At 37.9% G+C, this 17543-nt stretch overlaps 1 protein-coding gene across 2 annotated transcripts in view; it reads right to left on the bottom strand.

The window, feature by feature from the left end:
• Positions 1 to 305: 305 nt before the first annotated feature.
• GMPS (guanine monophosphate synthase) overlaps positions 306 to 17543 on the bottom strand; it is a 78657-nt gene continuing 61419 nt past the window's right edge. For both annotated transcript variants that reach the window (XM_055321357.1, XM_055321359.1), the window contains exons 12-16: positions 17009 to 17134; positions 11847 to 11962; positions 8337 to 8467; positions 6617 to 6789; positions 306 to 5320 (exon numbers count right to left, since the gene is read on the bottom strand). In XM_055321357.1, the coding sequence (XP_055177332.1) occupies positions 5219 to 5320; positions 6617 to 6789; positions 8337 to 8467; positions 11847 to 11962; positions 17009 to 17134 (648 nt within the window). In that variant the 3' untranslated portion in view covers positions 306 to 5218. The remainder of the gene's footprint in view (positions 5321 to 6616; positions 6790 to 8336; positions 8468 to 11846; positions 11963 to 17008; positions 17135 to 17543) is intronic.

The raw sequence follows: 17543 nt of genomic DNA, 5'->3' as shown, positions 1-17543 counted from the left end.
CAATAAAGGTAATATATATTTTAAGAAACTGAGAACAGAGTTGATCAAATATAAATAAATATGCAAGAAGTTAAATACGTGTGTGTGCACAGGACTTTAATTTTGGAAACAGATACACACACCCTTTTAGCTATTCATTTAAGAAGCTACCCAATATTTTATGTCTATCATATCCACTGTTAAACTCTGGGCAAAACCCAGACACCTTTCCTTGTTATATATGAAAAATATTAAATGTATTATCCAGAAACCCCTGACCATATAGACAATTTATTTCCAATTTAGACCTCTTTGCTCTTCCTTCACTGACTTTCTCATAAACACTGACACTTAATGACAAATTATGAAAGTCATCATTTCCTCCTTTATGAAGCATATCGAAAACAAAAGGCACTAAAGTCACTTAATATTAGTTTAGCAATGCTATTTTATGCAAACATCATCACAACATACAAGATATTTCAGTATACCGTGAACAATTAACACAGTGACTTCACAACTACACTACTTACTCCAATTAACAAAATACTTCTTTATAAAAAGATCTGTTCAAAAAAGGAGGTTACATTCTTCATTTAATACCATAAGGTTGTTAACAATGTCACAGTACGTTCATAGACAGAAAATTACTTACCTTAAATATCCAAAGGCATTACCCCAGTGGGATTACTTAAGGTTCAGGCTTCCTGGACAACTCAATATTCTGGAGCTCCTGAACTTAGTATGCCCAAGACATAGCCAAACTCTTCCCCAAAGCCTCACAATTTTGCCAATCAAGGAGCCCTTACCATGGTCAAAAGACATCATGGGATCACCAGTGAACAAAGACACTAATGGGGAAGTAACTTTAAACACAGCTGCTCAAAAAATTCTCCTTCAGGGAACTTAGATTACAGGTAGCTAGGGTCAAATTTGGAGAGGTGGCTCCAGCATGAAATCCACAGGTGGATTTCTCCTCTGTGACAAAAAGCAAGAGGAGTAAGAGGCGGAGAGGTACCCATGTAGTAGTTGTAGAGACCTCAACAGGAGTAACATTTATGTCAGCTGCCCTAATTTGTTACCAAACAGGCCCTGACCTACAATACGGTATACACAGCAATTCCAGTCTGGCCTCTAGTTCTGAAGTAATGTAGCTAAGGTATCTTGGCAAGACATTAGCTGTGGCCTTCTCTTGTAGATATGACTAAGATTTTAAGCCATAACTAGACAGGCCAGGTATATTCCTCTGTAATATTTGTTTCTGGAGCAGAGAGATTGAAGATTATCAATTATCGGGCCCTGACAACAGTCTAATTCTAATTAAATTGACTTGATTGTAGGGTGTACATATTATACACTTAATTCCTCAGGTAGTAAGAACAGGAATCCAGGGTTGAGAACCACTGACAAAAGGTCAGAGTTGGGCCTCTTCGATATGTAAGACTAAGGCTGGGAGCTGGCATTTTGGCATGCTTTTGGGGGGAGGGGGCGTTCCCAATGTCTTCACTTGTCATCAAATGAAATGGTCAGGGATACAGAAGCCAAGGATGCCAACGTTACTACTGCCAAAGCCTTACAGTGGCTTAAACAAACAAACAAACAGACATGGTTCCCTATATCATCTGTGTGGCTAAACTACCTCAGTGAGAACAAAGGGAGTCCTTTTCAAAGGTAGAGACGTCCAGCTTATAGTCAGCTCCCTATTACTTTCTGAATTGGGGCCGATGAAAGGGGTGCCCATGGAGGTAGGAGCTAAAGTGTATCCTTACCACGTCCAATGGAAATTGAGGAAACAGGAGAGAGGAGGAGGGTATGGAGAGTAGCGGAGAGGAAGTAATAGGGAATAATAAAAAGAAACGGGGGTGTTAACACTGGGCATGACAGAAAACTACTCTCTTATTCTAAGTAAGGAGATGACTGATAACATTTTGGAAGTACACTGACCCTTGATGGTCAATTTTACACAGAGAACTTCCTGTTAAGTCTTGCCGGGAAGAGCCTGAGCGTGGTACCTCTTCCACAGAGAACAGAAAGCCTGGATCCTAGCTCCAGCTCTGCCAACAAATAGCTACATATAACAGGTTATCGGAAACTTGTCATTCTTCTCAACGCCAAAGCATATTCTCTGTCAACTTTTGTAAAAACCCACAGTAAAGAGGCTGCTACCAGGAACATATTGATGAATATTTTCCAAGTGTCCTGGTCACAAGAGAAGATTCTCAAGCGGTCAAATTTTGCTGATCTCTACTACAGCTTCAAAAAAACATAATTAATATTTGATTTTATAATGTATTATAATGCATTATGGTCAAAAGACATCATGGGGTTACCTTTGGGGTAAGGTCATAGCTGATGTTAAAAAAATTTTTTTTAAATAACAACAAAAAAACCCACCTCAATTTCTCCATTCTACTGCGCTTTTTATTGTTATTCATGAAAAAATGTATGGCTAGATTTGATGTGAATTTAACCCAACGGCCTCATCGTACAGATAAAGAAATTATTTAAGCTGGTTTGTACAGCTGTTTAATGGCAGGATGAAGCACTGAAGATGGCCAGCCCCACCTCCCTAATTTGGATGCCCTCATTCTTGAGGGATCTGATTCAATTATACAGTAAAATAGGCTATCAGAAGATAAGCCCAAACAGTGAGGAAACAGACTTTTATGATGCTTGTTTGGCTACACGCAGGCTCAGGATGAGCATGAGGATGCCCCTCAGGGCCAAGGGGCAACACAAGATGGAAAACAGTGTGACCCTATCTCCCAGATACATCTATAAAGATCTACCTTCAGAAATTATGCCAGGCTGTGTTATTTCTAGAATGGCTGATGATTATAGAGGTACCATTAAGGTGAAACTGGGTATTTGAAAATTCTTTTGTGCCTGCCAATTTGGGGAATAAATGATGCTTTCACTGACCTGTCTACCTACTTCTAAACCAGTAGGAAGAAATAAAATATATTTAATTTGATGGGAATGCAGTCATAACCTACCAAGGATCATATCTGATTCTGTATTTCACTACGTAACCATTACTAAGCTGCGCTTGTTTCCTTAAGGAAAAATAGATGATAAACTTAATTTTTCTCAGATACTTGGATGACATACTGTGCAGATACACGGTAATACTGTAGGACGTGAAGCAAAAAGCGCTTTGTGAAGGGAGAAAAGATTCCAAATATACTAGGGGATTTCTAAATTCCAAAAAGATTAACTTTTTTTTTTTAAACTGTATCATGTCAGGATGTGTTCTGGAGAGACCACTTTTTCCAGTATTAAGGATTATAAGAGGTTAGCAAAGATCGGGAAAACATTAGATTAAGCAAGTCTAACAATCAGTGTTTCACATCGAAATTTCTCAGAGCTTTGAATCTAACGTACATCATGACTTTCTAGGACAGACAGCACTTTCCCCACCTCCAGATCATCCAGCCCCTTTGCCGAGGATCAGCTCAGGGCAGCAGTGTTCCATGGAACATACATTGGAAAGAAAACACTCACTATATATATTCTTCCTACTTTCCTATTGGATCCGAAACAAAATCCTAAGAAACTTCTACCTTCTAGAAGAGGCTTTTTTTTTCACATAAATGTAAATATTTGTACGCCTTTTAGAAGAGGTCATCTATTCCAGCGATAAGATAATGGGACTCCAAATCTGTTGGAAGCTGGATCACTTACATATCCTCTTTCCAAAGTCCAGTGCAAATACCTCATCATCAGGACAGAAAATGGACCCGTCAAATTCCACGGAGATCAGATACTCTTGTTTCAGGTGCGGATACCTGTTCAATAGACAGAAGCTTTTCCCTTGCTGGTCTGGTAATACAGTTTTCTCCTCCTCTGGGCCAGCCAGAATAAAAAGTAGATTTCTGCCATGTATAATTTTACTGTTTTCCTAACACCGAATCCCAAACAAAATTCTGTACCTGATTAACACAAAGGATCTTGAAAATAAGCAGCAGCAACCTGAAATGGGTTTGGTGGGAGAAAAACATGACACTGGAAACTAATCTGTTAGAGCTCATTTATACCTCAATTAAAAAAAAAATTTCATGAAGGTCCTTAAAAAGTAACATTAGCTAAAATATTGAGAAATGGTTGTAGAATTTGAGTCTGGTGCTATTTTCATAGTGTTTATATGAATGGTATAAACGATCTTGGTAGACACCAGTGGCAATGGAAGGAGTCGTATACAAGTTCTTGAATCCTACAAATGGTAGAAGGATTACAAGGTTGGCAATATCTCGCATGGATCAAGACTGGTCAGTCTTCTGAGAAGTGGGTAATAAGCCCGCCTACAGGTTCCACCTAAGAGTTCATTTTACAACTCTTCACCGGATGATGTAAACTGCAGGTACTTAGGATGGTTACTGTGGTCTCAGAGCTGGCCCTCTGACCAAACGAGATCAAAACGCTGACTTTATGCTACACCAGAGACAGCCTCTTCTGGAGAAGAGAACAGAAACTTCTTCGCAAGGCTGCAGGAGGTGGCAACATCTGGGGGGAGGGGGTTGATAAAGCTCCTTACTAACGGACAGGTTGACAGTGAACACCTGGACATCGATGTGGAACAGGCTTTGAAAACATCTTAAACCGAGACCATTCACAGCTTCTTTTCTCCCCCTGGCTGTGATATCAGACAATTCGGAACAAATCCCCAGTGTTTTCCATCGTAAGGGGGCTTACATTCGGTAGCCCCGGAGTCCCACAGAAGTGGCTGGAACAGCCCGCCTACACCTTTATCTGACATGTTCGTCCCTCACCCCACCTTTGGAGGAGTAAGGTTACTTACAGGGAAATTCAGATTCTCTGAAAGACATACAGATTAGGTCACGCTGGTGAATAATGGCTGTTTACTAACAACCCTTAGAAACTGGCAAAGGGACAGAAGCTTAGTGCTACGCCCAAACTCACCCACCTTCATACACCTTCATTGACAGAGACGTGAATAGCAACAGCGTGTTAATACATAAAGAACAAGTGGGGCAAAGGCAAAAGCAGTGTCAATCTGTCTGAGTGTAGGCAATGGTGCTTTGATTATACCCGTACAAACTCTTCAGTCCCTTTTAGTTATCCCCCAAACTCAGCTCGTAAGCCGTAGGTTTTTGCTGTAGAGAACTCAGGTGTGATGTGGCCGCTCCAGTAACTCTTTCACAGTACTGCATGTCAATACTGGAAATGGTTTCTAATCAATTTAAACTGAACACAATACTTTAGTAGAACAAGAAGTTTATTACTCCCACTCGGTAGTTCCTGGGGGCTTTGATGTTAAGTCATACATAATTCGAGAAATACCAGGAATCTTCTTAATCTCAGTGACCATCTTTAACACCACCTGTTATAAAACAAAGATCATAAATAGAAGGGCCAGGACCCACCCAGCACATGTCCAACAGACCTAGAAGGCTTACACTGACAATTAAAATGTGATCTCTTTTTATTATTGTCTTCTATGGTATGGTCTCTAAATTTTATGGAGCGAACCTAATTTCCCTCTATAGCTTTGAGTTAACTCAGTACTACTCAAAGTGTAGTCTGCAAACAGTTGCCACTCTGCATATTATGTTTGTTACTTGTCAAGTAACAAGTGTTTAGAAATATTTACAGCAACTTGACACTGCTCTGACACCCAAGCATGTCATTTTATGTAACAAAGCCAATGCTTCACATATTATCTGTGGCTGAAACCTACAAGTCAGAGGCCAGGACAGTGGCACATGATGCACTGCAGTAACAACCACTACCAAGTGTACACCAGGAGAAGAAGGCCTGGTCACTTGAATGACAGAGATTTGGCATATTTGAGCTTAAGGGAAAACAGATTCTAAGCCACACACCCCAACTATAACCAGAACGCTGCAGTAGAGTACAGAGCAGTGGTCCACCTAATAAAGTCTCACTTTGATTTCCATTTACTATCATGCAAATGGTTGCTCTGGAACACTCCAGGGGAGAGAAAACGGGAGAGGGAGATGGTGATCAAAAATAGTTGGTAGTAGGCACAGCATTAAGCAATTCATGGGTGTCTAGCCAGCATGGTATCAATCTCATCTGTATTTCTAATTAACTGTTCTTCACTACCAGGGGCTTCTCCTTTACTTGGAAAATACTATTTATAAAGGTAGAGGTTGACAAGATCACACAGAATTATAAATTAGAGGTGGTTACTCTCCACATAGTAATCAGACATCTGGAGGAGTATAATAAATGTAAGGTCTTTTCTACTACAGTACATTATTTAATCAATTATGTGGATATTTTAAAAAATAATAAAAGCCTAAGGGCACCCGGGTGGCTCAGTTGGTTGAGCGTCTGACTCTTGATTTCAGCCCAGGTCAAGATCTCAGGGTCGTGAGATAGAGCCCAGCCTCAAGCTGCCCCCCATCCTACTTTTCAAGCTCCGTGCTCAGCAAGAAGTCTGCTCCTCTCTCCCCACCCCTTCCTTCTGGTCCTCCCCCTGCACATATGCATGGCTCTCTCAAATAAATCTTTAAAAAAATAAATAAAAGCCTCTCTTATAAACAGAAAACCAACCCCAGAAATATCAATTTTGTCCTAGCCTGTTCCATTCACCGCATTATAAAAATGTATGAGATATTAAAAATGTACATGAGAAAAATATATAAATTACCTCTACAGGGATTTCATTGCCAGGTGTTGCAGGTATACCAGTCATGAAATCACTAGTAATAAAGGTTCGAATAACCACAGATCTCTGGCATGAAGGCTGCTTCTGAAGTGGGTCCCGATCAAAATGCAATGGGGTCAAAATCACTGGCATCTGGCTAATTTTCCCAGCATAGCCTAGAAAAAGAAGTAAACAACTGGAAGAACCAATCACCACACCAAGGAAAAAGCACTCTAGCCCAGTTCCATTAAATCCTCCCAGACAACATCTAATCACATACATAAACGTATCAGTTAAGGTTGTTACCATCCATGCATTGTTTCAACTACGTCCATATCTGGAAGTAAACTCAATCACAAATACAAGTAATAGAATTTCATGATTGCAGTGATGTCACAGTGATGCAATAAATATAAAATTCATTCTTGTTACTCAAGGTATGTCTATACTGAAAACACTGAATTAGCAAATACTAAACCACTGTCCCTACAGGAAATAGATTCCTGCAAGCCCCTGGTCACAACATTTTTTTCAACCAGTCAATACATAACTTTGTTTTATGTATATTTCTGTATATTTTATATTTTATATTTCTATAAAATATACCTTATTATTTATTCTGGATTCGTTAACATTGAACTCATAGCCATCAGCACTAAAATTCATACACGAATGAACCTTATCTAACCCACATGTTTTCTCCATAAGGCAGATGACAGCCTTCCTGTGCTTAGAAACCCAGGCAGTACTCCCAGGAGTATACCTGGGGGACATGTCAAACAGTAAAATCAGAAAAAAAAAAAAAAAAAAAAAGCACAGAAATGCACAGAAAATATGGTCCGAATAGTCTACAGAAAGGACACCTGTTTATAGTAAGAGTGAACAAAGAGTATCACCTTGTATAACCTCAGCTGGGAACAAATGGGAGTCAGGCAACTCAAATTTTTTTGCCCGTATGGACATATCCACAAATGACCAAAAAGGTGAAAAATTTCGTATGGCAGGAAAAACAATCCATAGAAATAAATAATAAAAATAAAAGCATCTAAAAATTCAAACTTGCATCCTCCTAACTAGAAATCATAATATCACACTTCTAAATACTAGGCAGAACTGCTGGGGATTTACCCCAAAGATACAGATGCAATGAAACGCCGGGACACCTGCACCCCGATGTTTCTAGCAGCAAAGTCCACAATAGCCAAACTGTGGAAGGAGCCTCGGTGTCCATCGAAAGATGATGGATAAAGAAGATGTGGTCTATGTATACAGTGGAATATTCCTCAGCCATTAGAAACGACAAATACCCACCATTTGATTCAACCTTGGTGGAGCTGGAGGGTATTATGCTGAGTGAAAGGAGTCAATCGGAGAAGGACAAACATTATATGGTCTCATACATTTGAGGAATATAAAAAAATAGTGAAAGGGAATAAAGGGGAAAGGAGAGAAAATGAGTGGGAAATATCAGAGAGGGTGACTGAACATGAGAGACTCCTAACTCTGGGAAACGAACAAGGGGTGGTGGAAGGGGAGGTGGGCGGGGGGTTGGGGTGACTGGGTGATGGGCACTGAGGGGGGCACTTGGCGGGATGAGCACTGGGTGTTATGCTATATGCTGGCAAATTGAACTCCAATAAAATGAAATTTAAAAAAAATACTAATTAATTAATTAATTAATTCTAGGCAGAGCATGTACTAATAAACAAAATGATCAACTTACCAGACTCCCTGAGAATGTTATGGGCCTCAAAGTCAGCTTGGCGTAAAGTACTGAGCACCCCTGTTGTCAAGAAAGTGGGAGTAACATCTGTAGGAGGTTCTTTAACTGGTGGGCCAAATATATAGACAACTCTAGAAAAGGAGAAGGTAAAAATTATAGACAAATTACATTTTAGTAGGAGAATTAAGGAACATAAGAGTATCATTCTTTACATTTATTCTGAGGCCCCTCTTTTACCCACTTAAAATCACCACATGGGTAGGATAGGATATAAGATTATATATAGAGGGGTGCCTGAGTGGCTCAGTCAGGTAAGCATCTGACTTCAGCTCAGGTTATGCTCATTGGGGAGTTTGCTTGTCTTTGTCCCTCTCCCTCTGCCCCTACCCCCGCTCATACTCTTTCTCAAATAAGTAAAAAAAAAAAAATTATATACTTTTTTCTTAAGAGAAAGAGCATGCACATGCGAAGGGGGAGGGGCAAAGATAGAGATCCTTAAACAGGTTTCACGGTGAGCAAAAAGCCCGATGTAGGGCTCAATCTCACAACCCTGAGACCACGACCTGAAATGAAATCAAGAATCAAGACACTTTTAACCGACTGACCCACCCAGGTGCCCCAGGATAGAAGATTACATAAGGGTCTATGTACCTTCCTCAAAGTATAATATAGGATAATTCTATTTCAGAATGTACAAAGATACGTGGGATTATCACAATGGATGGGTTGTGATAACAATCCCCCAAACTTCCTGTCCATCTGAAATCTATGGGTGAGAAACAGGGTCTTTGCATATGTAATCGAATTAAAATAAGGTCATAATGGGGACACCTGGGTGGCTCAGCGGTTGAGCATCTGCCTTTGGCTCAGGTTGTGATCCTGAGGTCCCAGGATCGAGTCCCACGATCAGGCTCCCTGTGGGGAGCCTGCTTCTCCCTCTGCCTGTGTCTCTGCCTCTCTAGGTCTCTCATAAATAAATAAATAACCTTTAAAAAAAAATAAGGTCATAATGGATCAGGGTAGGCGTTAATCTTTGAAGGTAACCTTCTAAAAAGAGGAAAATTTGGAAACAGAGAGAGGGCCATGTGAAGATGGCAATAGAGACTGATTGGAACTAGACTGCCGCAAGCGAAAGATTACCAGTCAATGCCAGAAAGTAGGAAGAGTCAAAGAAGGACCCAGAGCCTTATGCAACAGAGAGCATGGCCCTGCTAAGACCCTGACTTCAAACTTCTAGCCTCTAGAACTGTGAGAAAGTAAATTTGTCTTCAGCCTCCTGGTTTGTAAGAATTTTTTATACTGCCCCTAAGAAATCAATACATAAACCTGGGGAAACATGGAGTTGAATAAATAGGTTGCTTTATGCTAGAACTTCAGAAACTATATATGCTAATATGCACCAGAAACCTCCAAGATAAGGCTACAGTGCATTTCCCAAACTTTAAGAGTATCAGGTAATTACAACTCAAGAGGACTCTTACCACTGGTTAGGAGCCTCTGTTCCATAACATTCACCCCGAAAATAAGGGGCAGTCAGGATATAGACAGGAATGCATCCTAGCTCTCCCTACTGGGACCCAAGCCAGCACACATCTGTCCCCTCTCCCTAGCCCTATCTGTCCCAACCAAAGAAAATAAATCTCTCTTGGCAACATCCCTAGTGAAGTTGAATGTTTTTCTTTTTTCTTAATTGTACTTGGAATAGAAACATGCAGAAGAAAACAGCATCAGATCAAAATCACACTACTGCCAACTAATTCACTGCCTCCTCCCAAACATACTATACCAAGTTTTTGTCTTGTGTAAAGAGCCACACTTCTACTAAGCAATACAGTCCCTGGAGTTCGTAAATGATTCTTTGAGGAAAAGGCAACTAGGAAAAAAGAATGCCATGAACTTGCCTTCTGTCTTATTTCTTACAAATTAAGAATGTTCATAGAATGTACAGGAGTGAGTGTAGGCTTTCACATTATACAGAACAGTAAAACTGGCGCACTCCTTTATACAAAGATTTCACAATGCAAATTAGGAAAAAATTTGGCAAAAATAGAAAAAAGTGTTTTTAATTGTTTAAATTCCAATTCCTAAAACAGACCCTGGCAAAGAAATCTAAAATTCACCAACAATCTTAAAGGCTTGCTAGATTCTTTTTTTTTTTTTTTAATCTTTTTTTTTTTCCTGTGGCTGTTAAACTTTTATACTGGGGGAGGGATGTTTGTGAAAGAAGGGGGGAACAAACAAGCAAAAAAGAAAACAGGCAGAGAAGCCAGCATATAAAAGGGCAGAGAAAAAGTTTAAATTAGGGTGAGGGCCATGTGGCAAAAGAAAGAAAGAGATGAAACTGTAAAATACTGTGAAATGAAAAACAGAAGCAGTTGAGTCAAACTTAGGGAAAGGTTATTTTCTGTATGACCTAAAAAGTTTATTTAGACATTAAGCATTCTCTAGAAGATTATGAATCATTCATATTTAACCAAGGCAATTATCTCCACTCTAAATAGGCAATTACAAATTTACCATTATTTATTAATAATCCGCTCTTTTCAGTGTACTGAAGGTGCTTCTGTATTTGCAGGCCTTAGATTCATCACAATAATAAACCTTTTAGCGGGCATGTTCTCACCAGTAAAAAAACTGGCTTCCCTTTGCTTCCTTGTTTCAAAGGAGACACCAGCAGGCAGTTCTAGAACTATGCACACCCTGCTGGGTGAACACCAATAGGCAGGTTCCTAATTTCTGCAGCAAACTTGAGTAAACTAAAACCTCAAGTCATTCTTTTTGGTTAATTGCTTATTACTCATAAAGAAAACAAAACAAAAAAGAGTACACAATGGTGAAACTACAACATCTAATCTGAAATCTGATATGAGATTTTTTTATTTTTTTTTATTTTTTTTTGAGATTTTTTTTTTAAATCTCTATGGGACAAAGCAATGGAGTATTACACCAAGATCATAAATCAGCTGTTGCTATAACCAACATTAGAAATTAACATGCAAAGAAAACCTCGATCTGAAAAAACTAAATTCAAAATAAATTCTACATGTAGTTATTTTAATGATATCTGGCATATGCCTATTTCTTTTAATTTCACGTGAGATTATTATTAAATTAAACCAAGTCTCTATGGGAAATTCTATAACCATACATATTCCTTCCAGCAGAAGAACTCCTGGGAGAAATCCTGGAAGAAAACACACTGCCATTAAACCAACAGGTAGCATAAGTTCCTGACCTGGAAGACAGATTTTAAAAGTGCCTTCAATATTCTATACTTAATAAAAAAAATCCTTCCTATTTTTCATTTAAACAAAAGGTTTTTAATAAGCAGATGATTACACAGTGATGAAGGTACAAAACACAAGGTATTATTAAGTACCTGCTCAACTGTTACCTATGTGCATAACGTGTATCTATACTTTTGAGTCCTTTGGTCCCTCAAAGGAAAAAAGATCTTAAAAAAAAGGATCCTTCTATTTCACTTTACACCTTGTCCTCTGCAGAACATACCTGTTAATATTGTGACACATGCGAGGTATTAGTCTAGCCAGGAAAATAAGAGATTCCCAGTCAGGCTCATCTTTACTGGAGATTCCACACACGTAACTGTAGGAACGACAGTCACCCTGAAAATAAAAATACAATCAATTTTTAATGGTTTTAAATAAGCCAAAGATGGATTGGAAAATATTTCATGCATGATAACACCATTAACAATAATTTTTTTGTTTTTTTAAAACAAAAACATGTTTGAATAAAAGCATATAACAAATATTTCTCTCATGATATAAACCCTAAATTAAAATCCCATATTAAATTCAGTTAAAACATTTAGAAAAGTGTCGTGGTAATTTTAAAAATTTGTTCAACACATGCCAGGGGTCCACTGGGATTTTATTCCAAATATATGCCCATGTTTTACCTCAACATAATAAAGGCCAATAGAAAAACCCACAGCTAACATCATGCTCAATGGTGGAAAAACTGAGAGCTTTTCCTCTAAGAGCAAGAACAAGACAAGGATGTCCACTCCTGCCACTTTTATTCAACATAGTACTAGAAGCCATGACCACAGCAATCGGAGAAGAAAAAAAGTAAAAGGTATCAATACTGGTAAAGAAGAGGTTAAGCTGTCACTATTTAAAGACAACACAATCCCATACATAGGAAATCCTAAGGACTCCACCAAAAAAACTACTAGAAGTAATAAATGAATTCAGTAAAGTTTCAGGATACAAAATTAGTACCCAGAAATCATCATTTCTATACACTTACAATGAAATAGGAGAAAGAGAAATTAAGAATATCACTTAAAATTGTACCAAAAAGAATTTAATACCTAGGGATAAACTTAACCAAAGAAGTGAAAGATCTATAACTCTGAGAACTCTAAAACGCTGATGCAAGAAATTGAAGGTGACACAAAGAAATGGATACTCGATGCTCATAGATTGGAGGAATTACTATTAAAATGTCCATACTAACCAAAGGAAACTACACATTCAATGCAATCCTTTTCAAAATATCAACAGGATTTTTCACAGAACTAGAAGAAAAAATACTAAAATCTGGATGGGACCACAAAAGACCCCAGATAGCCACAGCGATCTTGAGAAAGAAGAACAAAGCTAAGGTATTACAATTCCAGATATCAGTATATACTACAAGGCTATAGTAATCAAAACAGTATGATACTGGCACAAAAAAAGACACATAAATCAGAAGAGAGAGGCCAGAAATAAACCGATGCTTATATGATTAATTAATCTATGACAAGAAGGCAAAAATATACACTGGGGAAAAGACAGTCTTCAAGAAATGGTACTAGAAAAGCCAGACAGCTAAAAGAATAAAACTGGACCACTTTCTAACACCATTCACAAAAATAAACTCAAATGGATTAAAGATCTAAATGTGAAATCTGAAGCCACAGAAATCCTAGAAGAGAGCACAGGCAGTAACTTCTCTGGTATTGGTCATAGTAAACTTTCTTCTAGGTATGTCTGAGGCAAGGGAAAACAAAAGCGAAAATAAACTATTGAAACAAGTTTCTGCACAGTGAAGGCAACCTCAACAAAACCAAAAGGCAAACTACTGAATGACAGCAGATATTTGCAAATGATATATCCAAAAAGGGGTTAATATTCAAAATACGTAAAGAATTCACACAACACACACACACACACAATTCAATTATTAAAAAATGGATTTTTCAAAGACAACCTACAGATGGCCAAAAAACGCATGAAAAGATGTTTGACATCACTCATCATCAGAGAAATGCAAATCAAAACCACAATGAGATACCCTCTTACACCTGTCAGAAAAGCTAGTATCAAAAAAAAAAAAACAAGAAATAAGCGTTGTTAAGGATGTAAAGAAAAAGGAACCTTTGTGTATTGCTGGTGGGAATGTAAATTGTTGCAGCCACTGTGGAAAATTTTCTCAAAAAATTAAAAATAAAAATGCCATATGATCCAATAATTCTACTAAGTTATTTACCCAAAGAAAATGAAAATAATTCAAAAAGATATATGTACCTCTAGGTTTACTGCAGCATTATTTACAATAACCAAGATATGGAAGAAACTTAATTTCCATCAATAGATGGAGAAGGAAGATGTGGTATGTACACATATACCCACGAATTGTGTGTACACACAGACACAGAACAGTCATAAAAAAGGATGAGATTTTTGCCATTTGCAAAACATGCATAGACCTAGAAGATTTTCTTTTTGTGGATAGACCTAGAGGATATTATACTAAGTGAAATAAGTCTGAGAAAGACAAATACCATATGATTTCACTCACATATGAAATCTAAAAGCCAAATATTGACAGCTTTATCAGACTTATGAATACAGGAATAAGCCGATGATTGCCAGAGGAAAGGGGGGGTGGGAGGATGGGCAAAGTGGGCAAAGAGGAACGCAAGCTACAAGCTTCCAGTTAGAAAATGTTCAAAGTCACAGGAATAAAAGCCACAACATAGGGAAAATAGTCAATGATATTATAATAGGGATATATAGTGACGGATGGTACCTGCACTTGTGGCAATAAGCACAGTATAACAATATAGAGAAGCTGAATCACTATGTTGTAATCCCTGAAAATAACATAACATTGTGTGTCAACTACACACACATACAGACACACAAACTATTAAAATGAGAAAAGTTCTGCCCAGGTTTATTAGGTCAATAAAGTATTCTTAAGTCAGAGATAAAAATATTTTCATAAAATTTACTATCAGTTTCTTTTAAAATGAACTAAGAAAATTAATTTAAAAATAAATGAGGGGCACCTGGGTGGCTTTGGCCCAGGGCGTGACCCCGGGGTCCTGGGATCGAGTCCTGCATCAAGCTCCCCACAGGGAGCCTGCTTGTCCCCTCTGCCTGTGTCTCTGATTGGGTCTCTCATGAATAAATAAAATCTTTAAAATAAATAAATCATAATACTGACCCTCTTTTCCTCTGTCCTTTTTTCTTTTTTTTTTTTTTAAGATTTGTTTGAGAGAGAGAACACATAGCTGGAGGAACAGAGGGAGAGGAGAGAGTCTCAAGTAGATTCTGTGCTGAATGCAGTGCCCAGCACAAGGCTATGTCTCATAACCTGAGATCAGGACCTGAGCTGAAACCAACAGTCATATGCTTAACCAACTGTGCCACCCAGGGGCCCCTCCTTTACCCTTTTTAATCCAAGTAACTCGCTTAACGAAAAAAAAAATAGTTAAACTAAAAAAAGCAATTTTTAAAATTCATTAGCTAATTACCTACCAGCCACTATACCGAGCATATGAGAATTCAGACTACATGAATGCTAATTTGATAGTATCTATCAAAGTTTAAAATGATGCTCTTTAATTCAGGACAGGATCTTATAGAAGCATGAATAACTGCTTAAAGAATTAAGGTATTACTTGCTGAAATGCCTATAATAATGAAAAACTGAAACAGTTTAAATATCCATTGGTAGGGAGGCGTATGATTAAATTACAGTATAGCCATACACAGAATACACACAGTAGGTTAATAAGAATAATAATCTACTTGTAATGGCATGCAAAGATAAGAAGTTCGCGATGTCAAGTTAAAAGGACAAAGATGACAATGGGAATCTATTAATGTTTCTGGAAAGATCTACAACTTATTTTTGACACATATGGCTTATTTTGGTATTTAGGAAATAAACTGCATTGTTATACTAACCACAAATTTTCATTTTTTTCTGGGCTTGCAAGAGTCTCGCCCTCAATAGCATAAGAGACTAGAATAAAGTAAGACATCTAACAACAGAAGAAACTTACTTTGATGAAAAAAGTAGTAGAACCTGAATAAGCCTCATTTTTTAAAAAGTCATTCATCTAACGAACCACCTCCAACATCTATTCATCTAACGTTATCTAGAATGCCTATTTAAGAAGGGGAGTGGGGAACTAATTCGATTCAACTTCTTGCCTAGCAGGAGTTAGTACACAGAGTTGGAAGCTCTCTGTAAGAGATCTTCTTCGGACTGGAAAAACTTTCACAAATTAAGTAACTTATCGGCTCTTCTATTTTTATAGTAGGGCAATACCCACCTGTAAGTAACATAGCATCAATCTCAAAATGAATCTGCATATGATGAGATAACCAAACACCACGGAAAGAAAGTGATTTCTACAATTCCAGAGAAGGTTATTACTTTAATAGTGATTTTAAAAGAATATACATAGCTTTCATACATGGCCTTTACAAATAAAGGGGAAACGGGAAAAAGTTCAAAATAACTGCAACTATCATTTCTATGAACTAGAATATTTTACAGGTAACAATGAATTTCTATTGTCTCATTTACAGACAGAGCTATATGGATTCAGGAGAAGGAAGAATTTAAACTGGTGACTCAACTTCATGTGTTTAAAAAAAAGAGTATATTTACCAAGTTTCAGATGAGTAATCTCTAAAACAGGGTTAATTTCTTGCCACAAATAAGACAGGCCCAATAACTGGCATTCATACCATTTTACACTGAATTATTGACACCTTTTCTAGTTTACACTTAACTAAAAATCCTAACAGAAAAGAAACTTCCCTACCCTCCAAGCTTTTCCCCAGAAAATCACCTGAGAAGCATATAAAGAACTTCATTTATAAATAACATTTTAAAAGTGAAAACCGTATTATCTTCACACGCTCTTACAATTAGAATGAACAATAAATATAAAAATGCTAGTTGTACATGATCACAGCTCAGACACACAGAACACGTTGAAGACGCAGAAAGGAACACACAAGCTGAGAGCAAGACGTTCATCCGGGGGCCACCTTCTTGTACTTAACAACCACTTCTAAAGTCACAGTACATTTTTAGACCAAGAAGCCTGCCCTTCAAGGCAGAAGCAAGCAAGCCAACCCTAGAGCAAACCACTGTTTGAATTTTTACTTTTGGTTAGAGATGACAGATGTTCCCAAACTTACAAAATCTCAGCCTGAATGTTTAGTTCCTATAACCTAATTCACTCCATAAAACATTCTACATACATACATACATACATAAGAAAGACACTCTACAAAACACTGCCTTTTTACATTTCTAAGTTTGGTATATATACTTTCATATTTCAAGATTAGTGGAAAGAGTAAAGTGCAAAAAGCTATGTCACAGATCAATGAACTCCCACGACTCACCTGCACCCCCACAGTTTTAATTGGCAGCAGGAAGGCATTCAATGAATGCAAACTTGTAATTTGCATCAGCTTCTCCTGATCCTCTTCCGTGGTACAAGCTTTGACTCTTTGTAACAGTGTATGCGGCTGAGAAAACCAGACAGACATTAATTTCTTAAGGTTTCAAGAAATAAGGTATTCTTTTGGTACCCATGACTGTCTTACATAGCTACACTTCCAGGCTTCCAGCAATGGATCCTATTAGACATTCCTCTTTGACTTGTGTGTGCTACAAAGTACACATCAGAATTTCACTCCGGAGGGCGAGGGCAATGAGAAGGGAAGTTCAATCCCTACTTCAGGGATTAAATTGTTACCAGCAGGGACACACCTCACGTGAGTTAAATCTTTTCCTTATAATAAAACTTTTTACCATAAAGTCACTTTCATCTAAAATTAATAGATCTCTACCCACTTTTTTTTTTTGGGGGGGGGGAGGTCTATTTGCCAGGTATGCTCTTCCTTCCACTCTTCCTTTCACTCCTTCTATCCTTAG

This window comes from Nyctereutes procyonoides, unplaced genomic scaffold, assembly GCF_905146905.1.
Source record: "Nyctereutes procyonoides isolate TBG_1078 unplaced genomic scaffold, NYPRO_anot_genome, whole genome shotgun sequence".
NCBI classification, from domain to species: domain Eukaryota; kingdom Metazoa; phylum Chordata; class Mammalia; order Carnivora; family Canidae; genus Nyctereutes; species Nyctereutes procyonoides.
The sequence above is the reverse complement of the archived record's forward strand: the minus strand, read 5'-3'. Positions and strand labels throughout refer to the sequence as shown.